The 21,266-nt window shown below is 63.6% G+C and overlaps 2 protein-coding genes across 15 annotated transcripts in view; one reads left to right on the forward strand and one right to left on the reverse strand.

Moving 5' to 3' along the window:
- The window catches only part of BRSK2 (BR serine/threonine kinase 2), a 64,888-nt gene extending 51,878 nt beyond the window's left edge, over nucleotides 1-13,010 (forward strand). For 3 of the 13 annotated variants that reach the window (XM_033205521.1, XM_033205523.1, XM_033205529.1), the window contains 7 exons: nucleotides 381-588; nucleotides 1,156-1,204; nucleotides 4,852-4,975; nucleotides 6,670-6,850; nucleotides 6,920-7,009; nucleotides 9,494-9,541; nucleotides 10,766-11,077. In XM_033205521.1, coding sequence (XP_033061412.1) covers nucleotides 381-588; nucleotides 1,156-1,204; nucleotides 4,852-4,975; nucleotides 6,670-6,850; nucleotides 6,920-7,009; nucleotides 9,494-9,541; nucleotides 10,766-10,989 — 924 coding nt within the window. In that variant the 3' untranslated portion in view covers nucleotides 10,990-11,077. Of the gene's footprint in view, nucleotides 1-380; nucleotides 589-1,155; nucleotides 1,205-4,851; nucleotides 4,976-6,669; nucleotides 6,851-6,919; nucleotides 7,010-7,276; nucleotides 7,372-9,493; nucleotides 9,542-10,765; nucleotides 11,078-11,272 lie in introns of those variants that run through there. The other 10 variants (XR_004435831.1, XR_004435829.1, XM_033205531.1 and 7 more) reach the window with 6 other exon arrangements.
- A 6,960-nt stretch (nucleotides 13,011-19,970) lies between these two features.
- MOB2 (MOB kinase activator 2) overlaps nucleotides 19,971-21,266 on the reverse strand; it is a 68,763-nt gene continuing 67,467 nt past the window's right edge. For both annotated transcript variants that reach the window (XM_033206464.1, XM_033206463.1), the window contains exon 5: nucleotides 19,971-20,992. In XM_033206464.1, coding sequence (XP_033062355.1) covers nucleotides 20,676-20,992 — 317 coding nt within the window. In that variant the 3' untranslated portion in view covers nucleotides 19,971-20,675. The remainder of the gene's footprint in view (nucleotides 20,993-21,266) is intronic.

A 21,266-nucleotide genomic window follows, 5' to 3' on the forward strand; every position in this document is an offset into this window, starting at 1 on the left:
GCGCCTCCCTGTAGCCTATTAGGAAACTTGTCCTGCCCCCACCGCCCCCCGAGCTGCCCTTCGTGGCCCGCCCCCTGACCACCTCCACGGAGCCCGAAGCTTGTGGGAGCGCCTCGAGGCCCGGATACGTCCTCCCTCCACAGGCCACCCCGCGGCCCGACCCCAAGACCCAGACCTTGCCGTGCAAGGCCAAGCTGACCGACAAGCCTCTGCAGGGCACCAAGTCCAACCCCTTCCCGGCCAGCACCCTGGTCCGGTCTCCCGCTGCCGGCCTTTGTCCCCAGCTGGCACCACCCCTGGGCCCACCTGCCCTGCGGGTGCCCCCCCGGCCCCCAGCCACTGGGATTGAACCAAACACCAAATCTGTCCCCATCATACAGGTGACCCCTCACCCCTCACCAAGGGGCAGTCCCCTCCCCACCCCCAAGGGGACGCCTGTCCACACGCCAAAGGAGAGCCCGGCCGGCACGCCCAACCCCACGCCACCGTCCAGCCCCAGCGTCGGAGGGGTGCCCTGGAGGGCGCGGCTCAACTCCATCAAGAACAGCTTTCTGGGCTCACCCCGCTTCCACCGCCGGAAACTGCAAGGTGAATGTCTGCCCGGAGGCACCAGAGCAGGGCTGGGAGAGAGCAGAGGCTGCCCCGAGAGGCCCCCCAGCAGTGCCAGACCAGTCCGCAGGGCCTGCAGCTGCAGGGGTGGCTTGGGCCTGCCCATGGCTCGCTGTCCCGAAAGCGTCCAGCCACAGCCTGTTTCCTACCTGCCGCACAGGCTGGCACCCCCTCCAGACATTCTGTGTTCCCGAGTCTACCCACTCCATGTCCTGGGGCCAGGCACACAGCAAGGAGAGCTGGCCAAGGGGGCACTGCCAGTCAGGAGGCCCCCATGTGTGCACACCAAGGGCCAGCCAGTGCTGCTGGAGAAGGCACAGCCGACTTCAGCACCAGAGGCGGGGACAGCTCCCCCTTAGCCCCAGGGCACCACGGCCAGTGGAGCCTCTAAGGTGGCCGGGAGCTGGGTCGGGACCGTGTCCCTGGGGCTGTCCCAGTGTGTGGGGGTGGACTCCTGATGACCCTGACCTCGGCGCAAGGTGGCCGGGGCAGGGGAAGGATGGAGTGGTCACCAGGCTTTCCCTCCTGTTCATCCCATGTGCACAGTTCCGACGCCAGAGGAGATGTCCAACCTGACCCCAGAGTCGTCTCCAGAGTAAGTGGCCCCTGCTGGAGGCCTCCTGGCACCTGACACTGGGCTGGCCGGGGGAGGGGCACAGAACCCTTCCCCTGTGGCCGATGGGGGCTCCTCCACCTGGCTCCACCTCCCACTGCGGGCAGGCCCGTCTCGGCCACTGAGTCTGTGAACTTCGAATACCCAGCAGTGAGGGGAAGGCCAGCCAGGGGAGGAGCCCCCAGCTCTGCTGAGAAGCTTCAGGCCTCAGGAGAGCCTGGGGTTGGCTGGAGGCAAGTGGGGGGTACGTTGGGCAGAGTCTCCCGAGGGCCTGAGCTCGCCAAGGGCAGAGACTCAGGGTCCGTCCAGTCTCAAGGAGAAAGCAGCCTGTATTAGGAAGAAAGAGGCAGCCCTGGGGCAGCAGGCCTGGTGGGAACCCGTGTGCAGGGGCGGAGCCGAGCCGCCAAGCTGAGGCCTGGCCCCGCCGCCTTTCTGAACCATGAGAGGTGCCACTGCAGAGACTCCACAGCACCCAGGTGCTGCGATGCCCTGGGGGCCACTGTGACTGGCGTCCGGGCAAAGATGTCCCCAGAGAGACCTCTTCCCAGTGCCCAGGCCCTCTCCCTCTCCTCCACGATGGCCTTAGTCACTGGGCAGTGTCTCCGTGACCAGGCGACTGCTGGCATACACATACGAGCCTGCAGCGTGACCCCAGGCCAGGCAGCTGCAGAGGGCGGTGGCCAGGCCCGAGTCACTTCACAGGAGACCCCGGGAAACGAGGTGTGGGCAACTGTGGACTAAGAGAAGAACCTTCATCCTGCTGCTGGCTTTAAACCAGGGGCCCCTGTGGAAACTGCTCAGTGCTAAGCCCCAGGAGCGGCATCTGCAGTCTGTGCCAGGATCCCGTCCCAGTGGCCTTTCTGCGCCCGTCAGGCCGCCCTTCCAGCTGGGTGCCTAGGTTGGAGGTGTGTAGGCATCATCGCAAGCCCAGAGGCACAGGGCTCAGCAGACTTGGGAACCCTCTGCCTAGGCCCTGACATTGCCATTTCTGCTGCTACCAAAAGCTTTCATGAACAGACGCATAATTATCTTCCTCAGAGAAGGTGGAAAACATCAAAGCCAGGAAGGTGGCTTTGACGCCACTGCAGCTGCCTGCGCTTCTCCCCTCCCCCATCTTGAGACGGCCTGGAGGCCCTGACCCCTCTCGAGGGCCCGGCGTGGACGCCTCCCACAGACTCTTTGGTGACGACTCGCTTGCTGGGGACCCGAGACAACCCCCAGCCCCAGCTGCCGCCAGCCCCATGTCAACCGGACACCTCAGAGGAACAGAACCAAGGGGCTGTGTGTGCAAGGGAGGCAGTGGCTTCAGGAAGGGGCACGTGCGGTTGTTTGGGACATGCAGGGCTGCCGGCTGGACACTCAGGGCTGATGTCCTTGAGTCTGAAGCCCTGGCTGGAAGCCCAGGCAGCTTCCAGGTTGCAGCCTCAAGGGGCGTTCTTTCTCCAGGAAGACCAAACCTGGTGGATGCACCACCCTGTGAGGAAGGGTCCCCCACCAGACTCAACAGGCGACTGATTTAAGTTCGTCTCATCTAAAAATCGCTTCGCAGCAACACCCGTACTAGCGTCCGGCCAGGCTGTGCACTGTCCACCACGTGGGTGCTGGAGTCACAGCACAGGCCCCTCACCCCTCATTGGCCTGGCCTCCCTGGGCCCTCCGGCATCTTTCACACATGGGACTATTTTTGCCAAATGCTGCACCCCCGGGCCTCAGAAAGCCACGTTTGTGCCATCTTTCCTGTCTCTTCGTCGGGCAGAACGTTGACCATGCAAAATCCCATCTGTGCTTCCAGAACTGCCTGGCTGCCCCGTGCACTTCCTGGCTCCAGGTCCTGGCATAGGGGGAAGGGGGTAAGGTCAGGGCCAGAGCTGGCCCTCGGAGCTTTGAACCCAGGACAGTCAGCTAGCAAGACCAGCAGGACACTGAGGCGGTGTCGAGGGGCTGAGCGATGGCTGGGCCCGGTCCCCATGCTTGTCTAGTAGGACTCCTCGGGCTCACGAGGACGGCCACGGTGGCCAACGAGGCACTTCCAGGAATGGGCAAGGGAAAGGGGAGTTGAGAGGCCGCTGGGAGGGGCCTCAGAATCAGTCCGGAGAGGGCACCGCTGAGCCCCAGCCCTGCTGGCCCCTCCTCCCGGTCCCTGCCTCTGCCTCTCCGTGCAGCACCTGGTTCGACCTCCAGGCAGCAGCCGCATGGGACACCGGCAGCGGGAGCCACCACTGCGAACCCCTACCCCGGTGCGCTCTGCCTGAGAGTCTCAGGGGCTGTGCTAGAGGCGCCCCTGGCTGTGGTCGTCATGACTGGGCTTCCTGGTTCCCTCCCTGGTGGGTGGGGTTCGGGTGCCCTCCAGCTGGAGAGCAGAGGGCCTCTGCGCGTTGGGGTGAGCCTGCCAGCAAGACAGGAGCAGCCTTCTGTGGCCTCAGAAGCGCCTCCCCACTCTCCTGTTGGAAGCGAGTTGCAGGCCCCGCCTGCTCCTGGGGGTGGGTGGCACAGGTGACTTCAGGAGACCAACTTGAGCCACCTCTCACAGGAGCCTTGGTGAGGAGGGCTCACCTGTGGAGGGACATTCCTAGACTTGGGAGCGAGTGGCAGGTCGGCAGCCGGGCCAGGGGTAGGGAGGGGTGTGGGGCGGGCTAGGCAGGTGGGTGGTGCCAGCCGTTGTCACTGGGCCCTGCGTCCAGCAGAGGAAGTGATGTCAGGCCTGCCAGTCATGAGGTTAGCAGCACTGCCCTGGCCTGGGGTGGGGACCACCCACTGTGGTGGCATCTGGGAGCCAGGGTCTGCGTGGCTGTGGCAAGCCCTGAACCACCCTTCCCCAGCCAGCCTCAGAGGTCTGGAAGCGATCTCTACAGGCTAGGGACCGGCCCTGCCAGGCTGGAGCCACAGGGAAGCCACATGGCCACACGTGCTAAACACAGGAGGGCAGCCCCAGGGGTGCTGAGGCTGCCCTGTCTGGTGGGAGGGCATGCAGCTCCCGGTGTCTGTGCCGTACCTGTCCTGCCACTGCCTGCGTACAGCTCGCTGGTTTTCCCAGCTCCAGGCTGGGCACCTCAGCCAGGATGCCACTGGGCACCCGACTAGGGCTCAGCCAGAAATGGAGGTGCAAGGCCAGGGGCAGGGGTCACCCCACTCCCTTCTCCTTTCCTTCCCAGTGGGGTCTCCAGCAAGTGCTGCCTGGACACAACTCTAGGGAACCAAGAGGGGCCAGTTAGGGCCATGGAACCTGGCTGGGCCATGGGCCAGGGTTAGGGCATTAGGGCTTGGATAAAGGTTGTGGTCAGGGTTAGCGTTGCTAACGGTGATGGTCAGGGCATATGGGCTAGGGTTAGGGCATCGGGGTCAGGGCATATGGGCTAGGGTTAGGGCGTTGGGGTCAGGGCATATGGGCTAGGGTTAGGGCGTTGGGGTCAGGGCATATGGGCTAGGGTTAGGGCGTTGGGGTCAGGGCATATGGGCTAGGGTTAGGGCGTTGGGGTCAGGGCCATGGGTTCTGGCTTGTACTGCGGAGACGACCGTTTCCATCACGCAGGAATTGAGGATTCCACTGTTCCAGCCCCAGGTTCGAGGGAGGCAGGGGTGTGGACAGTACCACGCCTCAGTCCTCACAGCCTCTGTCTCCCGCTGCTCAGGCTGGCCAAGAAGTCCTGGTTTGGGAACTTCATCAGCCTGGAGAAGGAGGAGCAGATCTTCGTGGTCATCAAAGACAAGCCTCTGAGCTCCATCAAGGCTGACATCGTGCACGCCTTCCTGTCGGTGAGGCCACAGGGCGCCAGGGGAGGCGGGCAGCCCTCCCAGCCCCACGCCGCCCAGCCCCGAGAATCCAGGCTCCTCACTTAGGACACGTCCACACACACAGCATGGACGTCCGCTCACCTGTGGGCCGGCCTGGCTGTCTTCACTGGACAGGCGCTGTCTCCCCCCAGCCTTGTGCAGGAGGGCTCACTGCCCATCTGGGGCACTTGGCCTGTAGAGGGAGTCAGGGCCTTGCTCACTGGTCCCCAGCAGCCCTAGGTGTGTGCTGGGCAGGCCTGGGCAGCTGGCACGGGCAGAAGGCAGGCTCCAGCTGCGTGGGTCTCAGAGGGGGACATTTCCATGAGACTTAGGGAGAAGGCTTTGTGAGGCCATGACCCCAGGAACCCGTGGGGCTCTCACCCCCAGGCCTCAGGTATCTCGGTCTCCCTGGTCTCACCCTGCCCTCGGAGGCCGGGTGGCTCTCCACAGAGTGAGGGTCTTGGGTGGGCTTCGTTTGTCTTTGCTGGGGCATCTTTGGGTTAGGAGGAGCAGAAAAGCCCTTCAAGCCTCAAATGGAGTTTTCTTGCCAGGACTCCAGCACCCAGTCCTATCAGGAGGCCCCTTCCTTGTCGGCCCTGCCCCACCCTGTACTGCACCCAGTGCTGAGGTGTCACGGGCTGCCCCCCACCTCCCCCACCGCCCCCCGCCTGCCTCCCCAGGGCTGCTGTCCTGCTCTGTGCTCACTACTGCCCAGGCCCCAGGATCTTGGCAAGATCAGGCTGTGGCTCCCTGCGGCACCCTCTCTAGCTGGGGGCTGGCCTCCACCCCACCTGACGCTCTGCCCACAGGCACTCAGGCCACTGCTGCCCTGGCTGCAGCTGAGGTTCCCTTAGTGCCGTGGGGACAGCTTGGAGCCCCTGCAGAAGGCTCCAGGGCCAGGAGAGCCCAGCACTGGGCAGGCCTCAGGCTGCACTTGGACCCTGGCCTCGGGGACCCTCAGCGTCCCGGTCCCCACAGGCTGCTCACTTCCTTGGGCCTCTTCCCTCACCATATTCCTTCATGCTGCCCCTGGTTGCCACGGCCAACCTCAGACTCAGCGGTGGCCTCAGCCCCTCCCCATGCCGGCCCCAGTAAGGTGGCCGTGTGCCAGCCTGGGCCCCGTGCGCTGGCTGGCCCTGAGTTCTGCTTCCAGCAGCTGCCCCTCGGTACTGTGGAGCCCACACAGCCAGTGCCCAGCTCCATAAGTCCTACAAGCAGTGGGAATCCCAGTAAGCCCCAGCAGGAGGGCACGGCCCCAGCCCTGCCCTGGCACCTCCCTCTCAGTGGCAGCTCCCAGACTCCCCACCTCCCACTCAGCTCCACCTTGGACCCCCACTTCAGGCTGCAGGGGTCACCTCTCACCTCCATCTTTGCTCTTAAGGCTCCTCTGTGAGGTCCTGGCCATCCTGTGCTGTGGCTGCATGAGAAAAGTCTATGGCAGGGGTTCAGCCACCCCCGCTAAGGGGACCAAAGCTTTGGAGGGTGGGGGCTGGAAACGCCCCCCTCCCTGCTCCGACCATCTCCACCTGCACTGTGCCCCTCACAGATGTGGAAGCAGAGGTGCCTGGGTGCTCACAACGTGTGCGGTGGGGCTGGCTTGCCCCAGGGCTGCCTCCCCAGAGGGCCAGGGTGGGACCTGCCAGGCCAGCCACGCTCACACTGCTCCCTCTCCACAGATCCCCAGCCTCAGCCACAGTGTCATCTCCCAGACAAGCTTCCGGGCCGAGTACAAGGCCACGGGGGGGCCAGCCGTGTTCCAGAAGCCCGTCAAGTTCCAGGTGGATATCACCTACACGGAGGGAGGGGAGGCGCAGAAGGAGAACGGCATCTACTCCGTCACCTTCACCCTCCTCTCAGGTGAGCCGGCGCCCCCAGGGCGGCTCCGGGCCCAGGCCTGTCCAGGGCGTAACCCCCTGTCTCCCCTAGGCCCCAGCCGCCGCTTCAAGAGGGTGGTGGAGACCATCCAGGCCCAGCTGCTGAGCACACACGACCCACCTGCGGCCCAGCACTTGTCAGGTGAGGCGGGCTCAGCTCCGGCCAACCTGCAGCCTGCGTGTGGGGCGTGGCCAGCTGGTGCTGCACGGACGGGAGGCATGAGAACCCTGGCGCAGCCTCCTGGCCCCTCTTGACGGATGCCCCCACCTTCCTGCCCCAAGCTGTGGCTGCACCCCTCAGGGAGCAGGGCCCCTCCCCGGCCTGGCGGGACCACCCGCCTCGCCTCTGCACGCCAGGGACATAGGGCGCAGCCGCACCACACTGAAAGGCGCCTCTTGTCCACTGTAGAACCCCCCCCACCAGCGCCAGGACTAAGCTGGGGTGCTGGGCTTAAGGGCCAGAAGGTGGCCACCAGCTACGAGAGTAGCCTCTGACGCTGGCAGGTAAGGCGCCCGGCCTGTGCTGGGGCGGGGAGGGGCTGCGGGCAGGTCCTCGGCGGAGCCAGGCTGGCCCTGAGCAGGGCCCTCCATGCCCACCCACAGGTCTTGGCCCTGGACAGGCCAAGCATGCCCTGGGCGGCCCATCTGCTAGGGAGCCAGACACAGGGCAGCCCGCACAGGCCCTGGGAGAGCAGTGACAAGGCCCCGCCCTCGGGGCTCCCCGCCATGGCACCCTGGTTGGGCCGCGGGCTGCCTCATGGGCTGTGATGTCTCATCTCTCCATATTTCCTGACAGCCCAGGGCCATGCCTCCAGCAGGGCAGAGGGGCTTGAGCCCAGCCAGAGCTGGGGCTTCACCACAGCCTCACGGGCTCGTGCAGGGGAGGGTCGCCCCAGCCTGGAACCACCAGGGGCCAGGAGCCCAGGGGTCCATGCTACTCGGCATCCTGCAGGGAGGGCTCACCCCGCTCCCCTGGGCCCACGTGTGGTGGGGGCAGGGCGGAGCACTGGGCACATGCATGGGCCTGGTCTGTCAGCAAGGGTGTGTGGGCGCCTCTGAACAGCGGTGTGGCGTGGGAGTGCTGGGCGTCATGTGGGGGGAGCACCCGGCTGGACCCTGGGGGCCCCCTCTCCCGGCCTGCATCTCTGCAGCTCTGTGGCGTGCTAGGGTCACCTCCTGTGTTTCCGTGTGGGGTCCTGGAGGCCATAGAGGGCCCCCACCCCCCCCATCCTCATTCCATCCTCATTCCATCACCTGTGGGAGCCCCCCCAGAGTGCGCTTCACCCCACTGCGGGCTGGGGGCTGAGGTCCCTAACAGCCTTGGCCCTAACCCAAGCCCCAGTGGTGGAGGAGTTGCCCCCTTCTCCTGATTTTGGGAGCCAGGCTGGCACAGCGGGCAAGGAGGAGCAGGGTTCCAGGTGCTCAGCCCCGCAGATACATGTGGCTCTGCCCTACAGCGGAGGCTGTGCCATCGGCCGACAGCAGCTTCTGGCTCTCGGAGCCTTGAAAGCCTTCATCTCAGGAAGGGAAACCAAGGCCAGGGAATGACAGGGCAGCCACCAAGGCCAGGGACGGACAGGGCTTGTCCAGGAGGGCAAGCAGAAACGGGCCCCGGGTGCTGCCCAGGGTGTCCCTGCACCTGAGCAGCCACATGGGTGCCTCAGTCTGCTCCTGTGTGGCCTGTGGGCAGAGCTCCCCCAGCCTGGCCCTGCAAAGTGTGGTCCTGCCCATCAGCACGTACCACTCCCCACCGAGCCAACTCCCAGCCCCTCTCCATTCCTGCCCTGGACCCTGACCTCAGTGGAGCCCATTGCAGAGGCTCTCGGGGGTCTGTTCTGGGCCCCATCTGTCTGCCTTTGGACTTGAGGAGCCCAGCCTGTCCCCATGATCTCGCTACGCCCAGCCCTGCTCCCCTCCCACATTGGACGCTTTTGTCCAGTGAGCCCAGCTCCAAGGACGTGTGGAAGGTGTCTAGCCAGCAGGGGGCCTCCTCAGGCACTGCCCACCCTCCTGGAGACCCCAGCCCGGCCGAGGAGAGGGGCTGAGAGCCCCCAGTGAGCAGGCACAGGCAGACCAGGGCATGTGTCCACCCTCTGCAGGCGCCAGTGAGGGCCTCGAGGGAGCAGCCCCTCCCAGGGCCTTGCTCCCACCCCAGTCCTGGCCTGGCAGCACCGACATCCCCAGGCCCAGCAGCAGGGGAGAGGGTTGAGGAAGAGGGTGCCTGCCTTGAGTTGAGGGGCAGCTGGAAGCCACAGGGTCCTGGAGCTGCCGAGTGGCACAGTGAGGACATATAGTGACGGACGCAGGCCACGGCCAGGGCAGGGTTGTCGGCCCATGGGAGGTTGCCAGGCCCACCCAGGGCACCAGCCATATCCAGGCTCAGGCTGCTGAGGACCCGCTGCTGCCCAGCTGGCTCCGCCTTGTTTCCCGCCCCCGCAGCCCCGCCTCACTCCAGGCCCCGCCCCCTCTGGCTCTGGCACCACCCACTCCCTCACCCTGACCTCCGGGGCCCCACCCACTCCTGGCTCCGCCCCTCCCCATCGAGGCTGTGGGCGTCCAGCCAGTCGGAAGGCGCCGGGCAGCCTTTCACTCACTCCCTCCCTCCTCTCTCCATTCTGTGCTCCAGACACCACTAACTGTATGGAAATGATGACGGGGCGGCTTTCCAAATGTGGTAAGAATCCCCCACGCTCACCTGGCGCCTCCGCCTGCCACTCCACCGCTCACCCTCAGCCCGCTCTGGCCAGCCCGCCGCCCCCCGGCTGTCTCGGCTTCCCTGTGTAGACGTAGGCATCCAGCAGCCCAGATGTCCCCTGCCCCATCCTCTACCGGGAGCAGCCCAGGTCGCTTCCCTACCACAGTGGGCCCAGGCGGGGCTCCTGGGCAGACCCTCCTCTGCCAGGCCCTAGGATCAGGGCAGGCCCAGGAAGGGGCTCCCAAGGCCTGAAGCTAGTGAGGGTCCCACTGGTGCAGGCTGTGGCCTAGGGCAGGGGCCGGTGCCCATCCCTCTGTCCACTGGAGGCTGTGCCTGGCAGGGAGCTCAGGATTCAGGTGGTGGTTAGGCTTAGGAAGTGGGGTTGACGTGCCTCCATCGGCACACCTGGGCAGTGAGCGCAGGGCCCCAAGGGTGGGCTCCCCATGTCCGCCCCTCTCCTCAGGACTGCCCCCATCCCAGGGACCCAGGACACGACTCTAGCTGCCTGTCCCCAGACCCCCAGCCTGCCTCCCACACCCACCCCCTCCATGCCTGTCCACCCATCTGTCCATCTGTCTGTCTGCTGCTGAACTGTGTCCAAGCTGGTCAGGAGTCGGGCTTCAGGCCTCCCTGGGGAGGTGTGGTGGGCACACCCTCTCCCTCTCTTCCACTGGGCCTCACGCAGTGGGGCCAGCAGCTGCCCCCAGGGTCCTGCGAGGCTGCAGAGCTCCCAGCAGGCCCTTGTCTTTACGCTGTCATCTCCAGCGTGGGGGTGGGCTGTCCCTCATGGCTGTGAGGTGGGGAGGCAAAGGGGCGGTGCAGGGCCTTCCAGGCCAGGCCTTGGTGGGGAGGGAGGGAGGGGTCTCACCACCTGCCCCGAGCCTCACTTCGCCAAAGGAGCGCTGGGTCCTGCGCAACAGCTCGGAGGCACTGGGGTCCTAAGCTCCTGGCCCCAGGGCGCACAGCTCCCCCACCGCACAGCCCCCCACCGTGCAGGGCCCCTGCCGGCTGCCGCCTGCCCACCCCGCTTGCTGCCCGCTGGCCCCATCTCAGCCTCATCTCTGGGTTCTCTCCCTCGTCGAGGCCCCTTTGTTCATTTGTTTGTTTGTTCTCTTTCTCTCTCCTTCCCTCCCTTCCTCTTTCTCTCCCCCTTTTTTATTTTTCCTTTTTTTTTTTTTTTTTGTCTCTGTTCTGTGTACCCAGGCAGCCCATTGAGTAACTTCTTTGACGTAATTAAACAACTTTTTTCAGACGAGAAGAACGGGCAGGCGGCCCAGGCCCCCAGCACGCCCGCCAAGCGGAGTGCCCACGGCCCACTCGGTGACTCCGCGGCCGCTGGCCCTGGCCCCGGAGGGGACGCCGAGTACCCAACGGGCAAGGACACGGCCAACATGGGCCCGCCCGCCGCCCGCCGCGAGCAGCCTTAGACACACTAGTCCCCCCCCCCACCCCCAGCACAGCACTGACAGCGGCTGCCTCGCCGCCCGTCGACCGCCCTGCCCCAAGTGGACCCGCGGCCGTGCCGCCCGTCCGTCCAGACTGTTCTCAGAGCCTGGGAGGAAAGGAAAGGGGCGCCGGGACCGGCCTGCAGGCTGTGCCACCCGCGCCTGCTCTGTTTCCTCTCTCCTGTCTCTGTCTGTCTCTCTTTTCTCTCTCCTGTCTGTCTCTGCCTGTCTCTGACAGCGTCGCTTGTTTCCACTCTGATACCAGGAATTATCCCGAAAAGTTAACATGTCACCTCCACGAGGCCATCCTCTGTGACCGAAGGCAGCTGCTGCGGACCCGCCCTCCCTCCGCTCCTGCTGTTGCTGCCAGGCAGCGAGGCCCAGCCCAGCGCCCCGTCCACCCCGCGGCAGCTCCTCGCCTCAGCTCCGCATGGCCCGTGGGAGGAGGGCCAGGCTCGGGGGAGCCTCCTCCAGCCCGGCCGACCCGGACTCCCGGTCACCTGACCCCTCGGCAAGAACAGCCTGCCTGGCGGCCTTCTGGGGCCGGGACCCCCGGTGGGCAAAGTAGCCACAGGAACAGACCCCGTCCACCCCGTCCACCACCTCCACGCCGCACCCGGAGGCCTCCTCGCGCCTCGCAGGCCCATGCCCCGCCTCCCTGGCCGTGCCACCTCCGCCTCCGTGTAGTCTTGGCCTCTTCAGGCTGCCTCCCATCCTCTCGTCTCACCTGCGCCTCCCTTGCCTCATCTGGGGCGGCTGTGGGCTCTGGCGCTCCTCCCTGGCTGAGGTGGAAACAGAGACCCTGGGGCGCCAGAGCCTTCCCAGCAGGCCAGGCCGCTGGGCTGGGATCAGTGTTATTTATTTGCTGTTTTAATTTATGGATTCTCTACACCTCTGTTCAGGGACGGGCGGTGGCCGCATCCCCTGCCGTCTGCCCGTCTCGGGCGGGGTGGGGTCTGGGGCCAGGGCGCCCTCTGAGGACAGAGCTGGTGGGGCTCGGGGCAGCTGGCGAGCTACTGTAAACTTTAAAGAATTCCTGCAAGATATTTTTATAAACTTTTTTTTCTTGGTGGTTTTTGGAAAAGGGTGTGGGGGTGGGGGCGCCGCTGGGACAGGGCCAGGTTTTGTGTTTCAGTCCCTTGCTCCCGGTTCTTTCTACACACACATCTAAGATGGTGCGGTTCGCTCTGGCATGGGTTCCGTTTCTCTGTGGAGCAGCAGCTCCACCTGTGGGGGCTCGGGGCAGAGGGGCAGCGTCTCGTAGCGGATGCCAGCGCCAGCGCCCCTCTGTCAAGACCCAGGCTGGGGCAATCTTGGTTTTGTGTCCAAGGGTGAAGGGGTAGGAGGAAGGCCCCCAGCTGGCCCTCCCCACACACAGGACAGCAGGGGCACATGGGGCTTATTAAAATTTTAAAAAGTTGAAAAAAAAAAAGGACAGAAAGAGTTGGTGACGCTCCTCCGCTGGGCGTTCTGTGCAGAGCAAGGCCCAGGGCGTGGCCTGGAGGGGGCTGCAGGCCCCCCTGCCCAGTGCCCACCACCGTGCTTCACCCCAGCTCCAGCTTCTGTGTTCCCTTCTACCCATGTGCCCGGCCCTCCCAGGCGGGCACAGCCTGGATGCAGCGGCCATGGGGGGCGGCGGGTCTGATGCATGCCTCTGCCGTGGAGTCTGTCAGCTTCAGTGCCTGCCCCTGCCTCCCACCCACCTCGTGTATACATTTTAACGCTTCTGTTGACATGAGACCTCTGCCACAGGCTGGGATTTCTATACGTAAGAACAAAAGCAAACACCTAGGACAGCAAACGCCAGGCGGTCCAGGCGGGAAGGGGCTCTCCACGGAGATCGAGGACATGAAGCAAAATGCCTCTTGCTCACCTTGCCCTCTTGTGCTTCGGACACGCGCGGACTCCAGCAGGCGCCACGGAAATGGGCGAGCCCCTGCAGTGTACCCCTGTCGTAACTGTGAGCGACTGCAGCTCGGAACAATAAATCCCTTCCGCAAAGACAGCGACGCAGCTCTTCATCTGGGCAGGGCGCGCGCGCAGGGCTCTGGGACAGCCCGGGACAGCTTCTTGTTCCCCACTTGCAGCCCCTGGGCTGCGCCAGTGTGAACGCAGCTACCCTCTGCCCAGCTGAAGAGGGCGAGGGTCCGGGCAGCCAGGGTCAGAGGTCACTTCCGATATGTAGGGCCATCCCCTGAGGCTGCCCCAGCCTGAGACAGGCTCCCGTTGAGGGCCAGGGCCGGGGCGGAGTGCTCTTTACATGGCACCTCTGCCACTACAAGGCCTGCATGGGCCACCTCAGGCCTGGGCCTTTTCCTGGAGAATGAGCCTTCTTCCCGCTCCTCACTTGGGAAGACTGGATAGGGTGCCATGACCCAGCCCTAGGAGTGAGGGGCCCAGGCTGAGCACAGCCCCTGCAGCTAGAGCGGGGATGGTCCCAGGCATGCCTGCCACAGAGGGCAGCCACGGCTGAGGGCTCCACTGGCACGACGCCCTGGCCCAGCTGCCCCTCTGCCGCCGCCACAGAAGGGTGAGTCCAGGCCCATGCTGTATGAGGCCAGCGGCCTGGAGGAGGCCAGGAGTAGGCCTCAGCAGGGTCCAGGCAGACTGCGGCATCCACAGAGCTGCCCTGGGAGGGGCACGCCCACGCACACTCCCCTCCCGTGTGAAGGACTTGGGCGTGGCCGGACTGCACCCAGCTGTTTATCATTGGAGCAGGTGCTGAGCACACGGCGGCTGCGGTGGGATGACGATGGGGTGGGGGCCACATCCCTGGTCTCAGTCCAACAGAAGCTAGTAGCTGTCCCACCTCCACTGTGACAAAACATTCCCAGACATTGCCATGAGTCTCCTGGTAGGGGACAGAATCACCCCCAAGTGAGAGCCATGCCCTGAACTTCAAGCTGTGCCTGTCCCAGTCTCTCCGGAGGGAGCCAGGGGGTCACCATGTTTGTCAGGCTTAGTTAGCTCGGGGCTCCACTCAGAGCCCGGGACACAGAGGGAAGCTGAGCCATCCCGTTTGATCCTGGACTGCCAAGTGGCTGAGCTTGGTACAGGAGGTGGGTACCCCGAAGCAAAGGCACTTGGGAGGGGCCCAGGGCATCAGACTCCATTCCAGTCCCTGGATTATCCAGTTTCCCGGCTCATTTTACCTTAAACAGGCTGAGGAAAGGAATTTGGCTGCTACAGTTCAGCGAAGTACAGGACGGTCTGTGGGGTCACAGGCTGCTGGTCCCAGACCGGAAGCCTTCCTGACCTGTGGTCCTGCACCTGCTTCTCCAGGTGGCTGATACACACTCCTGGTCCCCCTCTAAACATTCATGGTGAGAAGCCGGCTTCTCAGGCACATGACTGGAGGCCCAAAAGGAACAGTCTGTCAAGAACCCTGCCAACTCCCCAGTCTGCTCAGGAAGGGGCTGTGTCCTGCAGTCCCACTTCTGACACCAAGCTGTCTTGGTTGTAAGTAACAGAACCCAAAGTGAGCTAAGCCTGGTATTTCTATAAAAAATGAAAACAAATATGGCAGGACTTCTGATGTGGCAGACACTAGTCTCACTTTACACCAGTCGGTCCTCACCTCATTTTTATGAAGAAATTAAGATGGAGATTGAAAAAGGATGTGGTGGTCGGTCTGCCCACCTCGAGGACAGCTTTGCAGTCCTGGTCCTCAGTTCTCAGGTGGCTCACCTGACAGGCACATCTGGGGTCAGAGCCTGCCACGGCCTGGCCTGAGAGCTGGGGCCCTGCTGAACCAGCCTACTGGTGAGCCCACCCATGGCATGGCAGGTGGGTGGTGGGGGACGAGTCTGACTCGCCTCCCGCACAGGACGCGACCCCAGCAGGCAGGAGGTGGGTGCTCCAGGGAGGGGCCCTGCACACAGCAGTCCAGGCCTAGCTCTGCTCTGTGGAGAGGCTGCGCTGCGCTTTTCCCAGTCAGCTGGGGGCAGAGGCACAGAGCCCCGGCCTCCTAAGCTGTAAGATGAAACAATTTGGCCGGGCGCGGTGGCTCAAGCCTGTAATCCCAGCACTTTGGGAGGCCGAGACGGGAGGATCACGAGGTCAGGAGATCGAGACCATCCTGGCTAATGTGGTGAAACCCCATCTCTACTAAAAAATACAAAAAAAAACTAGCCGGGCGAGGTGGCGGGCGCCTGTAGTCCCAGCTACTCGGGAGGCTGAGGCGGGAGAATGGCGGGAACCCGGGAGGCGGAGCTTGCAGTGAGCTGAGATCCGGCTACTGCACTCCAGCCCGGTGACAAGAGCAAGACTCCGTCTCAAAAAAAAAAAAAAAAAAAGATGAAACAATTCCTGGTGTTACAAAGCCTCAGAGCTTGCAGGAGGAGGCTGACGCCCATGTGCCGGCTCCAGGGTGGGACGTTGCAGCTGCCCTGCTCCCATCCCCTGCCAGGGAGCTCACCACAAGTGGCCTGGCCTTGCCAACCCGTCCTGCCTTCCTCCCTTCCTCCAGTGGTGTGGTGCCCAGGCCCTCTGCCCTAAGTCCAGTGCCTCCCCACTCACTCCAGTGACTTCTCCCCTTCCCACCCCAACTCCCCCCACCAACCCAGCTCTCTTGGTGTGATATGGCAAGGGGTCGGGGTCAGCAGAGAGCCAGAGAGGAGGCAGCCGGCAACAGAAGGGAGAACCAGTGGCGACCTTCCAGGCAGCGGGGCCTGCTGGGGAGTGGGCAGGGCTGACAGACGTGCCGGGAACACGACCTGGGGAGCCATGTTCGTGGCCAGACGAGCCCGGGACTACGCTGTGGGTCTCATGCCGGGGAGTTGGGCCCTCTTGTGCACCTGCCCCTCGGACCCTGTAAGAACACCTTGGCCTGATAGGTAGATGCATCGTCTCCTATGGTTTCCTATCACCGCCATAGTTAAGTTATTGCAAACTAAAAAGCTTAAAACACCAGCACCAGTCCCAGAGTCAAGGACTGGGAAGGTCTCACTCGAGGGGGTGTCCCCGGTCTAGAATCAAGGTGTGCTCCTCCTGGAGGCTCCAGGGGAGGACCTGTGGCCACCTGCATCCCGAGGCCCGGGGTCTCCACCTTCGCAGCCAGGAGCGTGGGTGGAGCCTCCTCACAGCTGTGTCCTGTGCGCCCCAGTCTGCGTCCAGCTTCCACGATGAAGGCCACGTCCTCTCACTGGGCCCAGACCACCTCTGCCTCTCAAGGTCAGCTGACTGCCTTAATCCCACTGCTGCTTTCATTCTCCTTTGCTGCCGGGGGGCACGTTCACCTCCACAGGACTAGGTGTGGACACAGCCGGCGGTGAGGGATGTCTTAGGCCGACCACAGTACCCTTCTGCTCCCCCTGCTTCACACCCATGCCACATGCAAATGCATCCCTCCCCTCGCAGCCCCAACAGTCTCCACCGAACACAGCACCCAGTCCCGTCCCAAACCTCATGTTCAGCTCGTCAGTTTACAAGTCCCAAGTCGCACCCTCTAAGCCACCCCAATCAGGTATGGGTGACACTCTGGGCCTTCCACCCAGGAGCAGTTTCCGCTCCGTCTGTGGACCCCAAAAGCTAGAAAACAGTTACCTGCTCCCAAAATACAACCGGAGAACAGATGCGGAATGCCAGTCGCAGACACTCCTGTTCTCAAGGAAAGTTTGGCTGGGTGTGCTGGTCCAGCACTTTGGGAGGCTGAGGCAGAAGGGATCACCGGGGCCCAGGGGTTCACGACCAGCCTTGGTAGTGAAACCTCACCTCTACAAAATATTTCAAAACCAGCCAGGCATGGTGACTCGCACCTGTGGTCCTGGCTGCTCAGGAGGCGGAAGGGGGGGGCGTCTGAGGCTGCAGTGAGCGCTCCAGTTTGGGTGACGGTGAAACCCAGTCGTTTATACGTGCATACACACCCACACACACACACACACACGTGACACACAGAGAAAGCTACAAGGTGCCTGTGTCGCTGCTCCCAAGAAATCCAAAATCCAGCTGGGCATACTCCTTCGGGTCCCGGCAAGGCCTGGGAACTCCTTCTGTGGGTCCAGGCTCTGCCTCTGTGCTGACACCTCCACCCTCAGGGCCATGCGCTCTCTGTATGAAATGTGCCAAGTGTTTGCAGCTGAACAGTTTAGTCTGCTTCCTGCCTGCCGATTTTTGGGGGCCCAAGAGGCTTTCATCACATCCCCTCTGCCTCAGTCCAAGCCAGCCAAGTTTCTGATGGTGTAAGAGCCCCTCGTAGTTCCCACGGGGCTTTACTCCGTAAGACCCGAGGCTCGTCCACAGACCTCCCACAGCCGTCCCTGCTTTCAGCATCTGCTTGGGTGACCCGGAGCATCCACCAGCCACAGGCTCGCCCTCCTCCAGGAGCTCCTGGTGTGGCCGTTACTCCAAGCACACATTCCTGACAGTGAATCCCGACATCAGCATCTTTAGCTGAGAATTCCCGACGGCAGGGTGCTCACCCCTCTGCTAATGTCTTTCCCTCACTTGGCTGACCTCAGCAGTGAAAGGGGGCCAGGCTGACCGCCCACGAGTGCGGCCCACACATGGCAATGGGACAGAATACAGCTGTGCCTCTACCCCCATGGACAGGGGGCTCTCCCTGGCTCGAGTTCCTTCCTTTCCCTCTAGCTCCCACCTGCACCTTTAACCCCACGTCTGAGGACGGGTGGGTCACAGCAGCCGTGACTCTTCTCAAAGCCCAGGCTAGTTCCTCTGAGCCCCTGGAGCCCCACTTGCCTCCATCCTTCTACCACCTGTTTAACAACATCACAGGCTTTTTCTATCACCCTCGAAATTCTTTCAGCCTCTGCCTGATGCCAAAGCCACTTCCACCTTCCTAGGTGTTTGCTATAGCAGCGCCTCATGCCTCGAACCAAAATCTGCCTTCATCTCCTGTTGCTGCAGTTGCCATGAACTTCGTGGCTGGAGGCAAAACGAACTTACCTCAAACGGGCCTCACTGGGCTAGTCAGCAGGGCCGCTTCTTTCTGGGCTCCTTCCTTTCCCAGCTTCTAGGAGCTGCCCGCACTGCTGACTCAGGCCCTTCCCACGCTGTCTTCCTCCACTGCCTCCCTGCTCAGTGCCCTTGGCCCTCCTGACAACACTGGGCCCATCCAGATAACCTCCCCATCCCCAGGTCAGTGATCGGGAACCCGATTCCATCTGCAGCTTCCATCCTCCTGTGCTATCGAAGGAGACAGTCTCTCAGGATCAGGACACGGATCTCTTGGGGACCATCATTCTACCTTTCAGAACAGAGACCTCAGAGACTGAGTGAGCTGGGGGGTGAGGGCTGAGCCCCCCTCAGTGTACAGGCCACCTGTTCACAGAAGGAAATGGAGGCCGAGGCAGGGAGGCTTGGCCAGGACTCCAGGTCTTGCAGCAAGAACCCATCTCAGTGGAGGACAGTGCACAGCAGTCCCCTCAGCCCAGGAGCGGGACCGTCCACCAGACTATGGCCTAGCAGCAGGCACCCCCAACACCCAGCACCAGCCCTCATCCCAGGAACCCTTCCCAAAGGAACTTGTGCCCGCAACTCCCACGTGCCCTGGGGACCCTGCAGCTGCATCCTAAGTGTGAGACCGGCATGAATGCGCACCCTGGACACCTCCTAAGGCCGTCCCGCAGGCTCCACACACATTCCATCTGAGGCGCCAGCTGGAATCTCAGTGTCCTAGCCCCTCCAGCCCCTGTGGAGCCGGTCCCCAGCCCCCTGTGCCCCGCAGCACTCTCAGTCCAATCTTCCGCCTGGCCTCCGCTCGGCAGCCAGGCCCCAGGTTTGCCAGCATACAGCAACCCAGGCTGTGTGCCCGGTTGGCTCCCCGTGGCCTCAGCCAGGAGCTCCGTGCACACCCCAGCCGGGAGCCTTAGCCAGAGAGGGCAGCCCCACCAGGCCACCCGTCTCCGTTCTTGCCCTCCCTTGCCAGGAGACTTCCTTGCTGCCTAGGCCAGTGCTGGTCCCTGCCTCAGGCTCCTACACTCAGCCCCTTCAGTCAAGTTCTGTGGGTGTCCTGGGGCCTCCCCTCTGGGGGTCCAGGCAGAGCATCAGGAGACAAGGGTAGGTGGCACCCAGCAGGCCTCCCTCTGGGAACTGGGTTTGGCTCCAGGTACTGACTCACTGTGTGGCCCAGAGTCATAGTCAAGTGTGGGCCCTCGTGGGGAGGTGGTGGGCGTGGATGTCGGAGGAGACGCCGCCAGCTGACTCCAGCCATGTCGAGAAACCCAGAGGCTGTCAGTTCTCGAAGTGGGAGGCAGAGACAGGGCAGGGGAAGGGACTCTGACCTGTAGCTCGGTCCCTGGGAAAGCCAAGATCGGTCCTGTTGGCCACAGGTGCATCATGCAGGCTGAGCCCAAGGCCAGGGGAGCACCATGACCCGGGCAGGCCCCACTAGCTAAGCAGGGGGCGGGGGGCTGTAGGAGGTCACTGTGCAGCAGGTGCCATTGGCAGGGGCCCACAGTCCTGAGGTCTGTACCAACTAGGCCCTGACCCAGGAAGCCCACTCTTCCCACTTTTCAGCCCACTCAGGTCCCGATAAGCCCCAGGCTTCAGTTTAGGGCCCCTCTCCCTGCAGCACGTGCCTACCCACTCCCAGGCTGAGGACACAAACCTGCTTGCCCCTGGTCCACACTGTCCCGGCCAGGAAGGGCCCCTGCAGCAGAGCCACTGTTTCGGGCTGGCTGGCCCAGAGCCCTTCGGAGAAGATGTCCCCAGCTGACTGCAGCCACATTTGAGGGTCCCCGCCACCAGCATGGGGAGAGGCAGGTGGCTGAGGCAGCTGGGGAGGGCGAGTGACACGGGGTTTGTGCTTCCCCCACGGCACCTGCAGGCTGGCTGTGGACCCTCGCAGGCAGTGAGGGGCGAGTCTGCTCTGACCCCCACTCTCGGGGCAGCCTCCGGGGTGCCTGTTCCTGAGGCTGCCCACCAAGGAAGTGGCCGGGCTGCCCACAGCGTGTGTGTGGGTGCGGGGGGGCGGGGAACCGAGACGCTGAGACGCACACAGGCTCTGACCTGAGAGAATTCTTTTTATTACGAGTGAACAGATGAACTAAGGTAAGCGGGTCTCAGCCTTCTGCTGGTGCAGCATCTCCACGCAGGGCCTCAGCCCCATCCTGGCCTTGCCTGAGGACTGCACCATGGGCGTTCCTTGGGCATGGAGGAGGCAGCAGGAGCAGGTGCAGGGCACCCCGCACCACAGGCCTCCCCCACCTCTGAGCTGCCAACAGCCAAGACTCCTGGCAAGGCCAGGAGAGGAGGGGGCGAGAGGGAAGAAGGGGTCTCTGTGAAAGCAAGCCCCACCCCCAAAGCAGAGCAGAGACCCAAGTCTGCAAATCACACCCTCCTGGGGGAGACGCCCCCACCAAGTTCCTCCTTGGAGGCCAGCAGCACCCGAGGGAGGGCAGGGGCTGCACGGAGACCAGAGAAAGGAAAACCCCACAGAAGAAAACTCAAAGTGTCAGTCCCACGCGTGTCTGCTGAACGAGCGAACGGGCCCAGAGGCTCCTCTCTACAAACGGCACGCATCCATCCGACAGGGGACCGCAGGACGTGGCCGGGGCTGTCTGCATCTGTGCAGCCGACACCAGCGCAGCCCGGGGCCTTCTCAGACCTCACCACACGCGTGCCAAGCACCTGTGTGCACACGCAGATGCAGGAGAGGACACACACCACCGTCTTTTTGCACACGTGCGCCCCTGTCCAGCCCAGGCGGCTCATCTCTCCTTCACGTGGTTCTGTGCTCCCGGGCCCCCGCTGCCGGCCCCATCCCCGCTGCCCCCACTGTGGACCCCGCCGGCCCCGCTGCATAGCACCTCGGTGAGGTCGTCCATGATGGCGGTCTCTTTGGGGTCCAGCAGGTTGAACTCCCGAGCAAAGAGGATGAAGTGGACGTAGAGCGTGTTCAAGTGTCCATGCAGCTCCAGGGCTAGCGTCTCCTTGAAGTGAGCCCAGTAGATGTGCGCCAGCACGTGGAACAGGTGCCTGCAGATCTTCCTCACCAGGGACTCAAAGGAGCTGGGGAATTCTCTGCCTGGGGGAGGCCACTGTGTCACAAGCTGCAGATGTCCCTTGGCCCCAACAGAGGCCAGGACCCTGGAACCCATCCTGGTGGGTCTGGTGCCTGCCACCCACACCCTGACCCTGCCACCCTCGGGGCCTACAAAGTCCCAACAGCAATAGCTTCTGCCCACCAGCAGGCACCACAGGGACTTGCCAACCCCAGGTCCAGGCTGCTGAGACCTCCCTGCGAGCTCAGGCTCCGGAGGCTGCTCCTGCCCTGAGGGCTGGGCGCTCACTGGGCCATC

Source organism: Trachypithecus francoisi, unplaced genomic scaffold, assembly GCF_009764315.1.
Source record: "Trachypithecus francoisi isolate TF-2019V2 unplaced genomic scaffold, Tfra_2.0 Lachesis_group8, whole genome shotgun sequence".
Lineage (NCBI taxonomy): Eukaryota > Metazoa > Chordata > Mammalia > Primates > Cercopithecidae > Trachypithecus > Trachypithecus francoisi.